Raw genomic sequence first — 22,102 nt, 5'->3', positions numbered from 1 at the left:
GTAAAGCTTAATGACACCATATCACACCAGTATGTCTCTCTATGCATGCATGCCCATGTGCATGCAAGACAGAGTTGACTACACAGAGTAGGTAATTTAGGGGAAAAGTAGTTTTATGAGATTTACTCTTCATGTTTAATTTACATTACTACCATTCATGATTAAATTAGAAAAATTCCAAAGAGAATATATATATAAAGTGATTGAGATTTTACTACTAGAGGAAATTGTGCTATAATGGAATTTCAAAACATTAGTTTGTTATTTTCAGGTAACAACACTTGTATAAAACTCTTCTGCACAGAAATTTTTAAGAAAGAATGTTTTAAGTGGTGACTAAAACTAATCTGAAGAACCTAAAGGAAAGAAGTTCATTTCCATTTTGTGATATTTAATAAAATTCAAAATAACATCTGAGAAATATTGAATTAAGCTGATAAAAATGTGCTGTTTTTGAAAAATGTTTCAAAGTTTCAGAGTGGTAAATAAGACTTACCATCATGTTTGAAGGTGTCTGAAAAGTGATAGAGGTTTGTTGGGGAATGGTAATGTTGTGCAGCTCCTCTCCAGCCTGGTGAAGATACACTTCCTAATGAAGGACTGCTTAATCGTGGTCTATTCTTTGAATTAAATGAAGTTAAAGATGAACTACCAGATTTGATTCTTAGGATAGCAGCATATGAAGTGGGGAGACCAGGAACAGCTTCTGAATATTCTGAGGAAAAAAAAGAACCAAAGCTAAGAAAACAACAAGAAATGAACAGTGAAATAAAACAAAATTCTTCACTTTTCAAAAGAATATTTAATTACTCAGTAGAAAAGTAAAAACAAATTATCTATACAAGGAGAGACAGAAACAACCCAGAATTGATGAGGGACTAAGCTTCTACTGGGTAGCAGCATAGAACTCTAAATCAGAAAATTCCCCTTCAGTTTCATCATAATATAAAAATTAGGTGGTTATTTAGTTTCTTATTTATAGAAACTTGAGTTTTCAATGATTTTAGTTCTATTTCTATGGCCTATATTTCTATTACATAGTAGAAATGTGTATTCCAAGCCATCATCGTTCTTTCACAGCCTTTCATTACTTTTTATGTGCAATGCAAAACCACTAAATATGCTCCCGAATTCAGCACTACTCTGCAAATCAAGTGGGCTAGCTAAGCATGCCAGGAGTCTGTATGTGTACAAATATCTCTCTCAAAAACATATATATGCTAAATTAACCTCCTCTTCTGTCTCTGTAACTCCCTTTTTTTGCCTTTTCAGCCTGTATTTAAAATTTCAGTGTTTACAAATAAAGAACAGTACCTAAGTTTTTGGTCCCTGTGTAATGCTGAATATTACAGACTATGGAAATCAGTTGTCCTGAAAATGCAGCAGTCTTATGGAGGTGGAAAAAAAAAAAAATTAAAAATATATTCATATAGATGAGCAAAGGAATTCAGACTGCATATAAAGTGCTTATGAGGGAACTGATCTTTTGGAGGATGAGCGGAAGTGGCTGGAATAAAAAAGATCATTGTTCTATCAATTTTCCATTTGGTGATAAATATTTAAAATTGGACATCCTCCACACGGGCATAACATGAATAATGAGAAACCATGAGTGTTCAAAAAAGCAGCACACTCAATTGATATAAAATCTCTAAAATACTAGATCATGGCCTTGGTGGAGAGCTTGTGCAAAACTATTCTAAGCATAAGTATATTTTGGACTATTTTATGTTCCAAATGGTTTAAAATTAGAGAAATATGCATTTTACTTTATGAAGATAGTGACAGAGCATGCTTAGAGTCTTTAAGGTTTTAGAAAAGCTCATCTCAGCACATTATTTGTCTCTGATCAGATGTTAAAAGTTTACCTCTTTTACCCCTCAGAAGAAGCTGAAATTTGGCAAATGATGACCAGTATTTTAAAATTACCATTTTCACCTAGGCAAACTCAAAATATATATAGTATTTGTGAAGCCATATCACATTCAAATTTTGGATTTAAGTTTTGACAATCAAATAGGAAAGACACAAATAAACTTGTTTTTCATCCTTATCTCCCAAATAATCTTTATAATGTGCATTATGCTGTTTTGTATATCATAAGCATAATATCAACTTTCCTGGCCCACAAAGAGAAGGAAAATAGAATACCATCCTGATAAATTAAGACATAGTATGGTCCTCTTGAAAAAGTATCATTAGAATATAAATATGATTTCACAACAATATCTTTGACTGTCTTTTAAGATCATGTCTTCAATATTTTGTAACATTGATGTACTTTAGTTCTTAGTAAATACAATCTTTCCATAGGGAAAAGTAAAATGTTTTGAATTCCAGGGGAATATTTAAAAAAACTTTAAAAATTTATATTAAAATCTATCCTCATTAAAATAACTTTTTTTTTTAATTCTAATTTCCTCGAGGTCAATTTCTCATGGTCATTAAGGTTACTTGAAACAATTTCTATATTTTTTACTTTTTTTTTCAACAACTGCAAATTTACTTTATGAACAAAAATATTTTATGATCCTTCCAAATGGAATTTCAGATAAATGAGCTACAATAGAAATCTTCATGGTTAAATTTATCACATTAAATGTTTAATGCAAAATGGACATTTTCTTCATGAGCAGAGGAGGAAGACATTCCCTGGGGAATATGGATACAGGAAAGGGATAAGGCTCTATCTAACATGGCCTACATAAGAAGGTGGCAATGCTTGGTGGTGAACATAGCAGTCCTGGTGGCAGGAGAGATAATTATTTGGGCACTGTGGAGCTCCTCAGATCCTCACAGCTCAGATTCTTTTATACACCCCATGGAAATGCTGCAGGAAATCTGGAAACAGATTAGGACACGGTCCCATTTTTCTCACATGAATCTGGGATGTGGTGAGGTTGTAGCTGGTAACAAGAACTCAAGGTATTGCGCAAAGCACTCTTGTTCTGAAAAGACACCACATCTCTGTCTTTTTAATACACTTTCTGCCTATAACTCACAGTGAGCAGATGATCTCTAATCTACAAGGATGTTAAAATGTTAAACTAAAAAGTGTGGTGTCACAGAACTATCCGTGGTTATATTTTAACAGAGAAGTAAACTAGTTGTAACAATGGTACATGTTCTGTTTTACAGGATCCATTTCTACAGGTGGTGGGAAAAAAAAAAGAGAACACTGGCGTTCACTGTTAGGAAGACATTCCTTCAGAGTGCACACAAACATAGAAGAAATACACATTGGATAGAATTTATAATTAAAAAAAAAAAAAAAGCAGATCTGCCTTTGGTGCCTACTTTACAACACAATATAACAAATCTGAATGAGGTTTTAAATATATATACATATATATAATGAATGTACTTTTTCTTGAGAACTCTCAGCAGATACAGACACTTTTCTTTTTTTCAGCACGATATTATAGCATTATTTTACTTACCCTGTGGTAAAGGACACAGAATTTGAAAACTTTACATCTGTACTTTTTCAGCAAATGATAAATACTGAAATAAGGTATTATTAGGCTGTTAAATGTACCATATGTCCTATGTATAACAGTAGTAATACTCTAATGTCTGAAGACCATTTAAACTATGTAGTGCATTTGGTGATAGCACAATATAGTTCCTCAGATGATGTTTCTGAGTATATCAGCTATTCAACCTTGAGAGAATCCAAATATTTATTCCTGTGTAATTTCATCGGAAAAGTTATGAAACTGTCTCCCTTGACTGGGTAGATAGACAAGCTCCCTGTGCATGTTAGTCTGAGTAGTACATTGTTTCCTTCACAAATAAATGGAGATTAGCCAAAAGAAATTGAATACTAATAATCCTGATTCTTAGACTATTTAATACAGTCCCACACTGTCAGCTTGGAAAGTGGGTGGAACAAGCACAGAACTCTGCCTGTTTCCACATAAACATATTATATTGTAATTTTTCCTTTTGTTTTCATTATTGGTTTTTTCAGCACAATGACATGCTGAGAATAAAGTGCAGACAAGTCCCTACTCCTCTAGTGAATCTGAAACTCAGCTCTCCTTCTTGCTGTCTCTTATTCTGTCATCTCCACCTGCTTCCATAAAGGTCCCTCAGACAACCTTGCATCCTTCTACCAGGTTCTGCCAGATGTATCACCCAGCAAACAAATTGAGACAATTAAACACATAAAGAGCCTTCCTCCCTGCTGTCCAGGCATGCAAGAAACACAAAAAGTAGTACACATATATGAAGTTATAAACAGACACATAAAAAATTGTATCCTCCATTACACTTAATTCATTTACCACCAGGACAAATTGCACACTATACACATATAGGAGAGAAAAATAACCTTTAATCCCTTCAAAATTATGCTATGAAATACTTTATCATTTTACTCTTTTTAATTGGAAAGACATGCCAACTTGCAAGATGAGGCATATAACAGCTCCTATTAATTTCTGAGCTAACAAGTACTCCTGTCCTAGTTTGGGATCAGACTTTATGTCATTAGGGTGAGTGCCTGGAACAGCTTGTAGGAACAGAAACATGAAGTGAAGAAGATAGACAAACATGGAGGGATAAACAGGAAGTGTGACTGGAAAAAATAGAAAATGCAATGGACTCACTCCAGTAATTTTGCCAATATATCAGTCTGCTAGACAAAAGTAAATAGAAGCCATACTAAAATCTCCAGTGGCATGTAGACTCCCTTTCTGCAGAAGTTTGAATCAAAGTGCAGTTTTTGTTAAAGTAACATTTTTCATTTTTAGGCTATGACTCTCCTGGTTTTTTGTATATGTAATACAATGAGCTACTCCAGTAAATAGGATTGAACAATCCTGAAATAGTTTCGACAATTTCTTTTTTTCTGAAATAGTTTGTGTAGGCAGCTTGTTGAAATGGACTTGATCTGTGCTACCTCATCAAGTTAAGAAGACTGTGATTCTTCTCCAACTTAAAAAGAAATATATTTTTTAAAATTCTTTGTTATCTAGTTGAATGGGGAAAACTACTTCTGCAGTCATAACTCCAGGGTTTGAAAGAACGAAGGAATCAGCAAGATCTCAGACAGCATGAAAGCAAAGTGCCATGGGAAGAAAGAGAAGACACTAAAGTCACTCCATGTGGTGAAAAGGTCCTGCAATAATGATAGTATTATATATTCTGGTTTCTGACCTTTCATGGTGTGATTGCTTTGTTTGGCAGGGATTAGTGCTCAACTGAAATTTCACCCTGACTCCAGTTGCTCTGTCATGCTTGTGGGGATGCTGTATCTGAGTAAGGTTTCTCTTGTAAAACATAACTAGAAATGGTTAATAAATTATACATGAGCAAATATTTCTTGTTTTGTTTACTGAAAGTCTGTAGCCTGTGATCGCTACTGACAACTACAGCAGAAATCACACTTACCTGAAAATAAAACCTACTTCCTAATCCAAGCGATTGCCTTCAGAGATTTAGACTTCTGAACTGCCTAGTTACAGTGGCTTAATTAAAATATATTTTTATTGGAGTACTATTTACAGTAAAATTATTCCTTTAATTTGGTTTGGATTAGACTTCTGAGATTTGGGAGAATAAATTTATATTTTCCATTATTTAAATACATAGTTAAACTACTGGAGAGTAGATATTACTCTCTAATGTGTTTTTTAGCTTTACCAGTCTACTCTCAAAAATCTTGAGAAATTTCATCAAAGACCTATGGGTAGTTCTCAAAATGCTGTTGAATTTCACAATGAAATTATATTTTCCCTAAACTCATTCTGAGAAATAAGTTAAGTATCTGGGATGAAATATACAGAGCTTCCTTCAACTGCAAGAAGACACAAATAGGGAATATATAGGCCCAAATGGTAAAGTTATTAAGCAACTATAAACCAATCACAATAAAATCAGTGTCTTGGATTAGCCTTCATAGTTCTTTGAACTAGAACTACCAGATTTATAGAAATTTTAACAGTGGTATGACACTTTTAAGGTAGATGACTTTTTTTTTATTCCCAGTGTATATTTTCTCAGTGGATTTCCAATAGTAAATAATGATATGAAATATTTTTGGTAATTTTTAATGAATCTGAATCACCTCATTAAATTATTCATGCACCTTTTATTATTTCCAGCACATGCTGAATTCAGATTGGTCTTCAACCAGATTGGTCAGGTTCAAGACAACAAGCAAAAAGAGTGCCACAGGTAAATGAGAAACTGTTTTCTACTGATTACTGAGGGGGTTTTGCTATTGGGAAAAACAAAAATGTGAATTTCAAAATAAAGTGAAAGAAGTTTATTCCTGTAATTTGTAATAGCTTTGACTTCATTTCATGTGTGCTGTGGGAGAACTAAGCCAGCTCTGAGGGCAAGGGGACCTTTCTCCACAGGACAGTAAATGCTTCCACAAGTTCCTTAGGTACAGTCTATGTGTAAAAATATAAACCACAAATTCTATCCTTGCTATATTTCATCAGTCAGTTTTGTTTTAAAAGGCACAGTTCAAGATAGCTCAAGCAATAGTACATGGTAATTTGATCAAAAATACATTCTTTCTTTAAACAGAGAAATGTGACAAGGCAAAGTCACTGAATCCATTCCCAAAACTTCTTTGAAAACTGTCTTTGTAGTGTTTAACTCTATGGAGAGTAACGGATTCTGACTCTTAGGGTGAGGTTTTGTTTTCTTCGTTCCTTTTTTTTCCTTAAGTGACTTCTGGTCAGTTACTAACTCATTGACATTTCTCAGCTATTTAATTAAAATGTAGTCGGTCTTATAATACTTGCAAATGTGACCTTCATTTGTATATTTTTGTGAGCTAGCACATTTAATCAAATGTCACTAAGAATGCGAACCCATTTTTTTCATTGTAACTCTTAATTACATTGTTTCAGTGGAAGTTTTCACTCTTCTAAGTTTATGAAAATACATGCATTCATTCTGTAAACTGGGTTGTATCAATGTTGCTCCTGAAGTTTTTAAATAGGAATATGCTTTCTGCCTTGTTCTGTGCATGTGCATAAATTTCCTTTTAAACTGTTTGATGACATATAGCTTGGCAATAACCTGAGATAAAGATGCAAGAACAGCAGGAAGCTGTGTTGATAAGGTGTCCATCCAGATCATCTCCTATGAGAACTACTAAAACACAGCAAAACAATTTATGTTTTTTCTTATGAAATTATATTAACTGCAACAACCTCCCCAAAACAAAACAAAAGAAAACAAACAAACAGACACACACCCCCATAAAAGAAAACCAAAACTCAACCAATCAAACACACACATACACACAAACACCCCAAACCCAGAAAAAAAAAAAAAAACAATGGAAAAAGTGGAACCCAGCAGATTTCTCAACAACTGGTTAGTGTATCTGATCCTCCTTTGTGCATTTCCCACTCTGGTGGTTTATTTCATGTGTCATTTATGTTATTCTAAAGATGCTGTTATATCCCAATTATTACTCAAAACAAAAGACAAAACAACAACATATGTGGGCAATCATCAAAACCAAACGAAACCACAAGATGGAATCCTCAATGGGAATCTCATTTTAAATGTCTGGAATCTGGATGAGATCTAGTGAGGCTGGGTTCACTTTACAGTTAGTGGAAAGGAAGAGGAATATGGCATGAGATATGATGGACAGGCTCAATAAATGGCTACTTTTGCCACAGAATTTAAAGGAAGGTAATATGAATAGCTAATATGTCATCATTTCAGCTTGTTCACTTCTCCATTGTCTTAGTCAGAGAATCATAGACTCATAAAGGTTGGAAAAGATCTCCAAGGTCATTGAGTCCAACCTTTGATCGACCACCACCTTGTCAACAAGACCACAGCATTAAGTACCACATCCAGTCATTTCTAGAACATCTCCAGGTATGGTGATTTCACCACCTCCCTGGGCAGCCTGTTCCAGTGCTAAACCACCAGAAATTATGTTCAACCTGAACCTCCCCTGGTGCAGCTCAAGGCTATGGTCTCTTGTCCAATCACTAGTTGTTTGGGAGAAGAGGCCGACTCCTATCTTGCCTTTCATGTAAAAAAAAATAAGGTCCACCCAGACCCTCCCTTTCTCCAGTTCTCTCATCATAAATCAGTCAAGCTTCATTTGAGTCTTTTATGCTCAAAATTTTTGGTTCTTCTGTGGAGGAGTGAAGATCAAGAGATTTGAATTGTTTTCAAAGAAGCAGAGCTGGATGATTTAGAGGTTGGAAGTTCACAAGGAAAATATGCTGATGGTCTTCATCAACCTTTTTCATTTCAGATGTGATAGCATGGAAAGGGAGAAAATTTATCTGTGCAAGATGATCTTTCATTGGGGAAAAAGAAAATATTTTTGCCAGGTCTTTGGCAAAAAAGGTAAACCTTCAATCCAAAAATTGTTTCATAGTCTATTCAAGAAACACAATCGTTTAATTTGAAAACCTGTACTAGCTTCTCACTTTATAGAATTTGTCTTTTTCTTATACTAGGCACCAAATCTAGGAACATAGAATATTATAGACAGACATGGAAAAATAATTAGGAATGTATTTTATTTTCCTTTAAAATAACAAAGAGGAAGTTGATTTGAAAACTTAAAATATTGGCTGAGAGATAGTAAAGAATGTTTCCAGTGGCTATTAGCCAATCAACCAACATCTTTGGAACAATATACTGTTAGAGTTAATTTAAATGTCATGAATTTTTATGAGGAATTACTTTGGATAATAGAAAAATATTTTTGTAGAGTTAGTCATTGCTTCCCTTCCTACTCAAAAACACAATCATTTTTCATCTTACCTCCATTCCATACTCGAAATTCAGCAAATAGTTTACTATTATATATGCTCAATTATTCCCACTTTGCATCCAACATACAACATACACCACAGCAACCGAAATGTACTTTAAAGTAAAACACTTTCAGTTACAGAATGCTTCCAACTGCAGTAACACAAATAATAAAAGTAATAATTTATTCCAATTATGGACCACCATTTGTCCAAAGTAAAGTAACTATGAATTGAGAAAAGTGCTTTGAGATTATTGTCATATTTTTTCTATCAAAACACTTAATGTTTTCTCCTTGAAAACATGCTAATGTAATATACAGATTGCAATCAGTTAGGGTATGTTTCTGCCATAGCATTGGCTTGAAACACAGTTGTTATGTTCAGTGAGGGCTTTGCACCGTTTTCATATTCCCTGAAGTCACATAATGAAAACTGCTTTTCAGTCGTAAAAAATATAAAACTTTTTGAAAACTCTTCTAATGAACTTACTAAAGGAAAATTTAAATCCAAACAATAGCAACATAACATTATTAATTACCATACTTCATCTAGCTTAACACTTATTACTTCTGTTTTGTGCAATCTTAAAGACTACAGGCATGTCTGACACTTTACCAATGTGTTGAATTTTTCTGCCTGTTTGTCTAATGAAAAGGAGTTTTAGGCCAGTTTTTTTTCTAAAAATAGCACTTAGTGCAAACAATGTAGGTAGCTGAGGGCATCAAAACTCTCATGCCACCTAAGAAAGACAATATAGCAATTAGCTTATTTTACATATCTTGTGATCTTCGGCCTGAAAGAGGGGTTCTATTTACTAGGCGTAATTTGTAGACATATACGAATAAGTGTTCTAAGATTCCTGAGTGGGTTTTATTTGTAAATTTTTAGATATACTTCATTGAAGTACTTCTTCAGGTACTTTTCATATAATATTTTTAGCTCAAACATAACACGTATTCTCTATCAGGAAAGCATGGAGCATTACTAATGTGAGATTCATAGATTAGCCTACACTGCATGCTTTTAATTGAAATCTTAACTTCTTTTCCCCTTCGTTGATGATCATCAGAGTGAGCTGACAATTCTGAATGTGAAGGGAGAACCAGGTACTAAAGGTCAACTATTTCAGCACAAATCAATTAAAGTAATTAGATGGATAGAAATCCTTATTTATATCCCTTCCTTCCTGCAACAATATGCATATCAATGTTAGGTGAAAAATAATAGATCAATCTACAGCAAAGGAGAAATTTGTAACTGACATTGTTAATACAAAACACTGAATTAAATTATTAACACCACAATCATGCAGTCAAAATCTTAATAATCATTGTGCTAAGGAAACAACCTGCTGTTTTGTAAAACCATGGGCTTTTTTAAGAGATCAAATAGCTACTTGGCCAGAATAAACACAACCTAGGATGTTGCTCACTTTTCAGAAAGGTTTTAAAAAATCCTAAACTAATTTGAAAATACTAGTTGGTCTTCTGGTACTCAAATGCAATATCTGATACTGCCTCAAAACTACCAGATTTTGCTTTCAAAAGCCACATTTGTTCTTTCTCCTGTACCCCTCAAAAAAAGAATTCGCTTTCCATAGACAACTTTATTGCCATCTCATTGTATTCCCACAAAACTATACCTGAAAACATGGGCTTTTGTGATGTCAGTGCATCCAGGTCAGATGAATACCTGGTGTGGGAGTTGTTATTGTTTTGTAATTTCTTGTGTACTTGTTAGACTTCTTTGTTTTATTTTACACAGTAATCTTATTAGCAAGAACTGCTTCTTTGCTTTCATGTTTACCTGTCAGAAAACCAGGACTCTCTACAACCATGGATCATATTCCAGCAGAAGCAGTGCTGACTCCACACCAGTGCCTTATGGTGTCACTGGGGCAGTAACTGACCTAAAATGGGGCACTGGGCCATGGCAGATGGGGGGAAGCCCTGGAGAGTCCAAGCAGGGTCACTCAAACCTAGCAGGGCTTTTGGAGCCATGGTATCCATCCCCTTCCCAGCAAGGTATGCCCCACACCCTGTGCAGACATGGACATGGACTCATGAATCTGTTATGGAGCTGTTTAGTTGCCTAGGGATAACATGGGGCTATTTTAAGGGACACTAGGACAGGGACTGATACAGGGAAGCTTGGGGTTGTGGCAGGATTCAGTTTGCACAGGAGGAGGCCTGGCAGGTTGCAGGGCAGAATGGGAGAGCTGTGTTCAAGCCTGGCCAATAACTGTCGCGGTCGAGGCAGGGAGGCGACATGGGTTTCAGGATACCAGCAGCTTTCTCTTTTTATTGCAACAGTGCAGCTACCTTTATACAGTTCTGGGGTGACACATGTACACACAGCATTGGTTTACCACTTCATAACAACTTATGATTGGACATTCAGCCACATGTCCTAACACAATAGACTGACATTCTAACAGGAAACCCACTCTGTGTTACAGTCCTACTGTCCGTGGTTAACCCTCTGCCAGGTGTAAGAAGTTCCATCTGCAGTATTTCAGCTTACTGAGAGCCCAGAACCAGCTGGGCTCCCCAACAAATAACTCCTGTTTTATATGTTCTAAACAGAAGTACAATTCAGCCTATGACCTTAGAATCACAGAATCATTTAGGTTGGAAAAGACCTATAAGTTCATTGAGTCCAACTGTCAATCCAGCGCTACCAAGTCCAGCACTAAACCATGTCCCCAAGTACATCCTTTAAACCCTTCCAGGAATGGTGACTCCACCACTTCTCTGGGCAGCCTCTTCCAATGCTTGACAACATTTTCCGTGAAGAAAGTCTTTCTAATATCCAACCTAATATGCCTTGGTGAACTTTGAGAGCATTTCATCTTGTCCTGCCACTTGTTACTTGAGAGAAGAGGTTGACCCCTACCTCTTTAAAACCTCCTTTCAGGTAGTTGTAGAGAGCGACAATGTCCTTCCTGAGCCTTGTTTTCTCCAGGCTAAGCACCCAGCTCCATTGCCCTTCTCTGGACATGCTCCAGCACCTCAATGTCTTTCTTGTAATGAGGGGCCCAAAACTGAACACAGGATTCAAGGTGCAGCCTCACCAGTGCCGAGTACAGGGAGACAATCACTGCCCTGGTCCTGCTGGCCACACCACTGCCAATACAAGACAGGATGCCATTGGTCTTCTTGGCCACCTATGCGCACTGCTGGCTCATATTTAGCCGGCTGTCAACAAGCTCTTCCAGGTCCTTTTCTGCCTGCAGGGCTACATGAGGTTGTTCTGATCAGGTCTTTAAAAGGTTAAAATGCCTATTTATTAACAAAGTACTAAACCTAGAAAAAGTTATTAGTGTCTACATATAGGAATGAAAACTGTGTTCATTCGAAAAGAAAGGAGGCTACTGCTTGAGGCTCACTTCACCAGACATCACTATACAAAAAGCTATCCTGTCTTCAAACCTACATGGATGGAAAAAATGGAAATTCAGAAAAAATAGCCACTTATTTAAGAGAAACTACTGGAAATAATTTTAAGAATATATTATTGCTTTTTATAAATAGTGACAAATGTAGACATCTTTTCATCTTTGGATGAAAGAGTCTGTGGCATTTTTTGGATAAAGTATGGAGTACCAGGAATAATAAAGTTGAAAGGGTTTCCTGGAGTAATGACAGACAAATATAGCTTTCTGATGAGGGATCACATATTAATAAGACAGAAAAACTAGAATTTGAAAACTTCACATAATCTACAAAAAAAAAAATTAATTTGCAGGGATAACAGCTGTACATGGTATGACATTGCTTAAGGAATTTTGTAAAACATTCTTCAATTTTAAGGTATTGTCCACAGTTTGGAAGCTGCGTAAGTAAACAGAGATCAAATTAACATTCAATGCAATTAGTAAAAGAGCAAGAAATTGTAATGGTGCCTAATCAGAATAATAAAATAATCTACTACATTTGTCAAATACCATTAATATTTCAGAAGGATCAATTTTACTTTAACATAGAAGTTTATAGATAAGCTTTTGATTAGCACTGACACATTTATGATTTACAGCTAAAGTAAAGCTTTCTGTGAACTGCAAAGTTAAATAAAGGTTACCTAGGATAATGTGTTTCTGTTCCCTGTGATACACATACTTACATATTATCCCAATTCAGTGTGTTTATGCATTCAGTGGAAGTAGACAGTCTTTCATCCCTTTCAAAATATCTATCTCCAGGTTCAAAGCATTTTTTTTTTGAGACAGATAATATATTCTTCCCTACCCTTGGCTCCTTTGGTGGTTCTCTGTGCTTTGCTTTAGTGTTTGCTAAATATTTTACAATGCACTCTCCACCCTGGCTTGCCTCTTTGAGACCTTTGTGTGGTTTAGTCTTCCCTTAGGAATCCTATGAATTAATCACTGGATGTACTGTCAGTACATCTAGTGCTTTAAATGCTAACAACTCTTGTTAGCAATTAAACAATTCTTATACGCATAGAGTGAAATTCTTTCTCATACTCGGGACAAATACACTTAAGATTTCTTAATTATTTTTTAATATTTAAAGTGACACATAAGTCTACAGACCATTAGGGAGGTAACATTTTATGTTGCTTCTGAACAGTTTTCAAGGCAATAATAACTAAAAAAGAATTAAAAAAAACTCCAGCTTGTTATGATGGATATTATGCCACTGTCCTCCTGCTTGGAAACAACAGTACCATGAAAAGGTACATGCCAAAGCTTGTCTTCTTTGTCTGAGATACACTAATAGAGATGAAGACACAAACTTTTCAAAACATCCAAAATTCTTCCAGTCTTTGCAGTGAAATAAATTGGAGTGCACTGTGCAGGGATTTGTACTTGCATAGAGTAAATCCATAACACAAACACATCTGCATGCTACTAATATCCCAGAGTCTCTTCAGGTGGCTCTTAATTCTTCTACTCTGCATTCACAGTGATTGGTTTTAACCACAGGATCTGGTGCCCGCCTGTGTTCATTTCCAGCTCTAAGCCTACTCTGTTGTTGACTCTGGCACCCTCAATGAAGTATTTGAAAATTCAAAGGAAAGCCAGACTTGAGCTGTTCATACAGTCCTTTAGTACATAAGATCTCCAAAAAAGTGTGAGTCTATAATAACAATGGTAATACTAAGATAGTTCCCTAACACAACTGTTTTGTCACACAGAAGAAGTAAGAAGTGCGGTTTAACAATTAGCTACTTATTGGTTTGCTGAACTTCAAAAATGACAAATTTTCAAGTTCAGCAATAGGTTTTATGGATTTAGGGCTATTTGTGATAACGTTACCTTTCCAAAAACTTTCAGAAAATGGAAGGATCCATATTAGAGGTGTCAGAAATGTCGATAGCATATAGATGCCATACATATTAAAGGTAATGTGTAATTATTATTGTTACTTATTTTATGTATGTATGTATCTCTCTACATATAGTATGAAGAGATTAACCTATTTGAGCAAACTGGACAAGGTATTATATAAATTTCCAGGGACTAAGAAGAGTTGTTAACAGACAAGAAGGTAAATATTTAAAAAGTTGGCTTTTTGCCTTTCTGTCTTTTCATAAAGTCATCTGGAATAATTATTATTAGGAATTAACAATAAGAAATATATGATATGATATTTGTAAAGGTAGAAGAAAAGCATGTTTTCATACTACTAATAGCAACAAAAGGTCTAAAAATTATCCCAGCACACAGCATTATAAATTTTCATGCAGAATTCTAATAAAACCTGTAAATTCATTAGAAACACCTATGTGAAAAACAAATCATCTGCAAGCATTGTCACTGTAACAGATGTAATGGGATTGCAGCACCAAAACACCATGACAGACAAACTTGGCCTCCACATTTACATCAAGTGAATAAGCAATGAAAATGTAAAATAGAGCAGAGAAAAATCAGAACAGTTGATTTTAGAAGTCGCCACAAAGGACTTTTCTAAAGCAATCAGAATTACATTTCAAAGTAGCATTATTTCATCAAGTATTTATGGGAGTACACATGGGCAACAATAAAAAAAAAAAAAGGCTTGTCATGTCTTGAATTGTTTTGGCTTTATTGCTGATTTCCATTTCAAAAGTAGTTGTAAATGTGTGGAATACATATATATTGTGGAATAAAGCAGGAATTTTTTAATAAAGAAGAATTTGAAATCAATCAAGGCTGCCTAAAATTTAGATACCTTTTCAGGAGAATTTATAATAGTTATTTTTGCTAGAATGTAATTTACTGCTGTCATGTAGGTAAATTTTTAAGTATGAATAACAGAGAACAGAAAGATTTATTCTAATTCATCTATTTGGTATATAGAACTTTACTGTAAACACAGTTAGTGTGACTGTTTTGAAGCCTGAGGTTATAGCTTTCATTTCAAAATCCTCTCTATAAAGAAAAGATATTGAATCAATAAGCCTTGTCATTTCAAGGAAATTTGCATTCTGAGGGTTTTATGTTCTCATCTATGGTTTTGCATTACTAAACGACAATGAATGTCAATCATAATAATAGAGAAAATCTCTTTGCATACCTGAAATTTCTCTTACTTTGAAATAATAAAGTCCATAGAAACTTATTCTGAGAGGTTTCAGCTGGTGTAGCACAAAGTCAGACAAGACCTATCAGTCACAAGTAGGAAGGGCATATTTTGGGATATATTTCCAGAGACACGGTTTCCAGAGCCACAATATTTCTCTCCAGTTTTGATGGAAAATATCTTGAGGGGGGAAAGCTACAGTAACTACTATTGAAGCATAAGGGAAACTCACCTTTGCAATAACATATCCCATCTCTATTTATCTCCAAAGCAGATTGAATTATTTTACCTCATTATTCAAGAAAGTCAACTTCATGTAACTCTATTTTATTTGTCTTCAAAATGGAATCCACAGACCTGTGATGATAGAACCTACACCATATTGCATACAGTGGTAACCTAGGGCAGTATTCTGACACTTTGGCCTCCTAATCTGAGTAAGAAAAACCTATGTTTCTTCTGCATACTTCTTACATGTGGGTAATTTAGAATTTATGTTGTTTGCTAAGAAGAGAGGGATTTCTGTTTTGAGACCTTTGAACATTTACACAGCCCATAGGTAAATTTCAGAATTGTCACCATCACTCTGTGTACTCAGATTTGAAAATTTTCAAACTCCCCTAGAACAAGGTTTTCACTCAAAGGTCAAGCAATGCTTTAAATTACTAAGTTGGCTTGCATCAGACATACAGACAATTCCTAGGCATACTTTCAAAATTCTATTCTTGTCTGAAGGACATTTACACTTTTGACAGCTACTGTTTTAATATTTGATTCTTAAACTCTTTTTGAGCTGCTGGCCCTCCTGTCCTACAGGGAAATATCATAAAGGCACATCTGGAAGGATTAGAATATGTTTTTTCCTCGTGTCTTTTGTATTAATTTTACATCCCTTAGGTGTAAATGAGTAGAGCTAGGTCCTGAGGATTATCTCCCTACAGCCTCCCATGAGGAGGAGCAACAAAACCACTGAAATTTTATTATGCATTTGTTTACATATTTGTAATCTCCTCTAGAGGGAGGGAATTTAAGTGAGGAAATGGCTCAAGATATTTTAGACCACACAGCTGGCTCTCTCATTTTTCCCAAAGCTGGACCTTTTTGTCTCCTTTCTTCCAATTTAACACCAACAGGTTTTCTCAAAGGAGGCAGGGGCTTCCCAAAAGCTCTTATCCTCGCTGCTGTATGGGAACTGTGTGGATCAGATATTTCTAGGCTTCTGCTTTTTAGTGGCCACTATAGAATACAAAAAGAGCTTCTGAAAGCTATGGTAAGTGGCAGCAGGGAAGGGCTTCTGATGCTGGATTTCTCCATTCTCCATTCTTTGTCTTCTGTCAGTGAACTTCTGCAAATCAAAAAGTTAGTGAGAATAAACTTTGTGGGCTGATGTTGTGGACAGCAGAATCAAGGTTCATCCATTTCATGTGCTGTTTAATGAGATCTGCATTTACCCAACTATTTCAATCTCCATTATTTCTTCGAAAGAAAAGAAAGCAAGAAAGCCCTTTGAAACTTAAAACTGTTCTTGACTCTGCCTAAACTCAGGGGTTTGAAAACACAATGTTTTAAAATGGGAGAGTTTCTTATATTTATGTTCTTTATTAGCCAGTGGAACCATATATGAAGGCAAATCCTCTGCAGAATTTTAAACTCCAACATTACTTTTATTTTTTTAATCCACTTGCATTTCCCACAGATGACTGACACCAAACAGTACAGGAATCAGGAAAAGAAAGAGAATAAATAAGTACAGGAGAGAAACTGTCAAATTTCAGGTTATGGAAGATACATAGACTTAAAAAGAAAATGAATTTGACTCAGTTGTGTCTCTCACCTCTGCAATTTACAATCGCTTTATTCCTGCCAACAGAGTAGAGCAGAAGGGAATATTGAAGGTGTAAAGAGAATAAGAAAATCTGATAAAGTGAAAGCAGAGAAGTTAAGAGAACCACAATATATTTCTGATAGTTGCAATAACAATTAAAATCTGTCTGGTTCCATTTGTAATTTTTCTATAACTGGTAACAACAGACACAGGAATAAAATACACAGTCACCAGCATAGTATTGCTAGAGTTAGTAAAGGATCATATGGACAAGACTGCACCCAGACGATAAATAGAGACGAGATAAAGAATTGTAAAAACTATCAAAACTCTACACCAGCAGCTATACTGTGAGGTACTTGGCCAAAACATCTGTTTTTTGTCGAACCATATCTGCCCACTACGTTATTGATGAGCACTCACTAACACAGCAAAAATAAATATCAGCTGCTGCTATTACTTTAACCTCTAAAAATAGAGGGTTCAGACTAAAAAAATAGCACCAACTCTCTTGTGCTTAGTAATTTAAAGCATTACTTGACCTTTGAGTGAAAACGTTGTTCTAGGAGAGTTTGCAAAATTTTGAAATCTGAATACACAGGGTTGTGGTGACAATTCTGAAATTTACCTATGGGCTGTGTAAATGTTCAAAGGTCTCAAAACAGAAATTTCTGTCTGTTTAGAAGACAACACCAATTCTTCCATATAGAGATTGCAGAAGAAAAGCAAAGTCTCTTACCTATGTACTCTTCTATGTTTGTAGCAAGATTTTCTATCACTTTCTTTGAAAAATCTCTTTGCAAAGATTTTTGCACCAGGTTATGATTACAGTTACACTGAGAAAGATGAGATTAAGTCCACCACATGGCTACTGATTTGACTGAGAGCACAAATGACCAACAATGACCTTTACTGGGAACTTATTTCTGTAGAGCCTACAAAAAAACCCTCTAATCTTCTCCTCACTTCTTGTTCAGCCATCTCCTTTCTCTGTATCAAATCACTTATCAGTGAAACCCTGTGACAGAAGCATTGAAAGTAGATGAGCTTTAAAAGTCCCTCCCAACCCAAACTATCCTGTGATTTTAGATGCAGAAGATGAGCAAAGAAGGCCGAAGGGATTTCTGATCACATGGGCAGATCCCAAAAAAGATGCACACCTGACATTATTGACTGTCTCAGACTTCCAGAAGAACCAAGAATCAGTGCTAATTTTACTGGAGATTTTGGCACTGATCCCAGACAATAGTTGAGGGTCAGGATGACATGGAAGGAATCTATGGAAAGATGTCCCATTTTTAGCAGGAGTTATTTGAAGACATCATTAATTGCTCTGAAACTACAAGCTTCTTAGATCGTTAATTCCAGCTGATAGCTATTAAAGTTTGAGTGGGTTAAAGGAAAAACTTCCTGCTAAAAGGACAACATAACTAAATTTTTTTTTTTTTCTGTTCAAGTGCAACCAGAGACTGTCTTTTACAATTAGGCTGTACATCTTCAGTTCTATCCATAGTAATCCAGATTAATCATGGTTTAGTAAGTTATATGTTTGTCAGTATGACCAATGTTCATGAAGAGTAACAACTCATAGATTATGGGATGTGTTTTTTTGTTTCCTCTGGACTGTTCCTGCAAGTCATGTTTTAGATGCTGTAAAGAGAATATCAAGAACTTGCTGTGGCAATAAAAGTTCAAGTTTGAAAAGAAAAAAATAAGAAAAAAATAGCTTGAAGTAAATAAATCTTAAAACTTTTCCTTTCAGCATATGAATTGTATCAGGTAGGGCTGTCATCACATAAGGAGTTGTTAATAGAAAACTGAGGTCAACTTTTCTGTAGAAACTGTTCCTAAGAAAGGATATAACAGGTTCCATTTAGAAGAAAAAGAGTTTCCTTTTGTATCACATTACTCAGCTTTCCACCAACAGTTTATCTGTTTTTACTGGGCTTTTTATTATTTTCTTTAAAACTATTGCTTTCCTAGAAGATATCTATTCATCAAAGTGAAAAAAATTGCAAAAATATATAAATTTGAAAATATTTTCTACTGAAATAGTTCTTAAATACTGATATAATCAGAATGAAAAGCGTCCCAGAATACTCAGAAGCTTAACTATATCTGGTATTTATATAAGATGTGAGAGATACACGTTCATGATCCTGTTCTTTTTAATTTTCAGATAAGTCTTTACTAAGCATATAAAAAATTCTGATTCTAGAGGTCAACGAAGAAAGCATTCCCTTGTGCTGTAAAAATCGTTGGTTAAAGGCCATGCTCCTATTTGTATTTTGCTGTTTACGGAGATGGAAGAGGTAATGGGAACACCAAGACTACCAAGAGTCCAGTTATAAACTATTCTGGTGTTGTTGGAAAGACAGACCATCAAACTCTGGAAAAGCACAAACTGAATCTAAGTGGCACATCCTCAATGTGCATTTTAAACACTGAGTTACCAAATATTACCAGACAGGACTTCCAGCTTGGTTTTATTCAGATTGCTTTTCATAAACAGAGTCAGGTAGCTCATGTTCTTATCTTAATATTAAAATGGCTAAGAAATGTTTAAATCCATTCTTTCTCAAAATGAGGGTCTCTGAAAGCATTTATTCCACTCAGACACACACTTTAGGATGAAAATAATCATATCTCAAGCAGCTACTGTACATGTTTACACAATAATCCTGTGGCATAAGATTTTATAGGCAGTAGTAGAGTATATGAAATCCACACCCAGTGAGGACCAAGCTAGTGTTTACCCAACTGTACCTTTTTTTTGGAGAGGTGATTTCCTTTCCACCAGGAACAGGTGGATATATGCTGTGAACTTCTGAACCCCTTCAGAGCTTTCTGAATGTGGTAATTTTTTTTCTGCCTGCAGCTCATATAATAGGCTGCTGGGTTATGGCACCACTCTGGAAGAGTCAGAGTCGTGTCAGCATGTTTCTGACTCTCCTGGGTTGATAACGTTCTCTGCAGGGCAAAGAGGAATCTCCAGCCACCAAGAACTAGAAGTTTTAACAGCCATAAAGATAAGCTGAAGGAATTTGAAACATGCTGTCTTAAAGGAACATTTTGAAAACTCTAGTTATGTGCTAAACTATTTTAGTTTAGAAATATAGATAAATGAAAATATAATGTAAATAAGCAAATATTTATCTCACATAAAGAGTGCTACTGACTATATCATTGTAAATTTCAATCGTATACACATATGTAAATAACATAAATATATGGGTTTTGTAAGATAATGATATGTTACAATAGGGGTAATAGCATCTAACTGCTAACCACATATAACCACTAAACCACCCTGTAGTAACTGTGAAAATACAGTTTATGATGGTTTTTTACACTTTTTCTTCTTCAGCCCGCTCTATAAAAAAGTACTTTTCTCAATGTCTCAGATAATGCTTATTTCCCAATTCAACACAGTGTATTATATCATATGCTCACATAACATAATTTTCACATCACAGTTGCACTTAGGTCTCTAATGATTTTTAATCAACCAATTCAAAACAGAAAATTTTTGCAGTTCTTGGAAAAAGAAAGGAAATCATTTACTTCTCTCAGCTTCCAAAATCATAACTAGAGGCACCTATGGCTCATTTACCTCTGTGCTATTAAGTCAAACAAATAGTGCTGAAGTCACTGTAGCCTATTTTAAATGTCATAAATAGACAAACTACTTAGAAAGGACTTTCTGAGAGATCTATTGCATAGCAGCGCTGTTTCCCTAGTGCAATTATCAGAGCTTGATATTACACACAGTATGAATAGAAAATACTTTTTGCTGGATGCCTAAGAGTTTTTAGGTTTCAATGTGTCATTTGTTTGATAAAATATTGGATGTCATGATACTATTTAAACAATGAAATACATCCAACTTTTCAAATGGGTTCCAATTTCTGTTCCAAAGGACAGAAATTGACCTTTCGCTAAAGAGGTAATCCCAATGTGTAAACTGAAAATAGGCTTTATAATTAGAAGGCCAAGTAATAGTGTTTGCTGATGCAAATGCAAATCCATTTTAAAGTCAGTGAAACAAAGGCTGGTTGTCCCTGAATGATCCTTGATACAGGTCTTTGGGGTGAGTCTATCCTTTGTTATGCAAAAAAACCAGCAGGCCTCACTCAGCTTAGTGCTTTATGATCTTGCAGCGTCTTTGTATCTGTTGCAGAGATAAAGCCACAGTGTTGTTTTCTGTCCTACTAGCGATCCTCCTACACTGAAATGGTCCTTCTAACATCAGCTGAATTAGCACTATAATAGATTTCTCCCACTAACTCTAATCTTACACTAGGTACTTCAGAGCTGTTTCAGAATAAAATCTTGAAATATGCTTTGTTTTAAAGAAACACTCATATTTAAAAATAAGTTTAATAGAAAAGAATATCCTAGGCCAGGTGGCTCATTATGTTATAAATACAAATTGTAAGGCACTACATGAAATGATAAGCAAATGATGAGGGAAATCTTTTAACAATATATAGAGAGAGTAATTCATTGCACTCAATCACGTTTATTTACATGTAAGGAAAATATATTTCTTCTAGCCTTTGTGACTTGAAATGATTTTGTAAACTTCTCTGTTTCAGCAGTATAATTGACATGGGAGGACTACAGAAATGCTGCTGTTTGCTATTGTAAGGGAGGAACCTTGTGCAGCCAAAGCTCAATTAAAGTTGCCAGAACTGTGGGGTCCATCCTAACCTCTCTCAGAGCTTCCAGCAGTAACAGCTCTCATGTTGATATGCTCACAATACAAACTAAGGAGAAGCCAAATTCAGTGAACCAGTCTGAACACTCAGCTCATCTGAATCAGTTCTGTTCACGCTGAAATGTGGATTTCTGTACTGTAATTCTTACTGAAAGAGGAAGGGAAAGAGGGAATATAACCCCGGCTTTCTATACCAGCTCATAATACAAAGCTGTTGTCTATTGGTGGGTTTATGTCATACTTCATTTCAGGTCATGATTCAGGTGGT

The 22,102-nt window shown here is 35.2% G+C and overlaps 1 protein-coding gene across 1 annotated transcript in view; it reads right to left on the bottom strand.

Moving 5' to 3' along the window:
* CNTN5 (contactin 5) overlaps positions 1-22,102 on the bottom strand; it is a 590,743-nt gene that overhangs the window by 217,498 nt on the left and 351,143 nt on the right. Inside the window, 1 exon segment of the mRNA XM_050333940.1 lies at positions 497-715. Coding sequence (XP_050189897.1) covers positions 497-715 — 219 coding nt within the window.

This window comes from Myiozetetes cayanensis, unplaced genomic scaffold (assembly GCF_022539395.1).
Source record: "Myiozetetes cayanensis isolate MyiCay16 unplaced genomic scaffold, myiCay2020 scf5-8, whole genome shotgun sequence".
Lineage (NCBI taxonomy): Eukaryota > Metazoa > Chordata > Aves > Passeriformes > Tyrannidae > Myiozetetes > Myiozetetes cayanensis.
The sequence above is the reverse complement of the archived record's forward strand: the minus strand, read 5'-3'. Positions and strand labels throughout refer to the sequence as shown.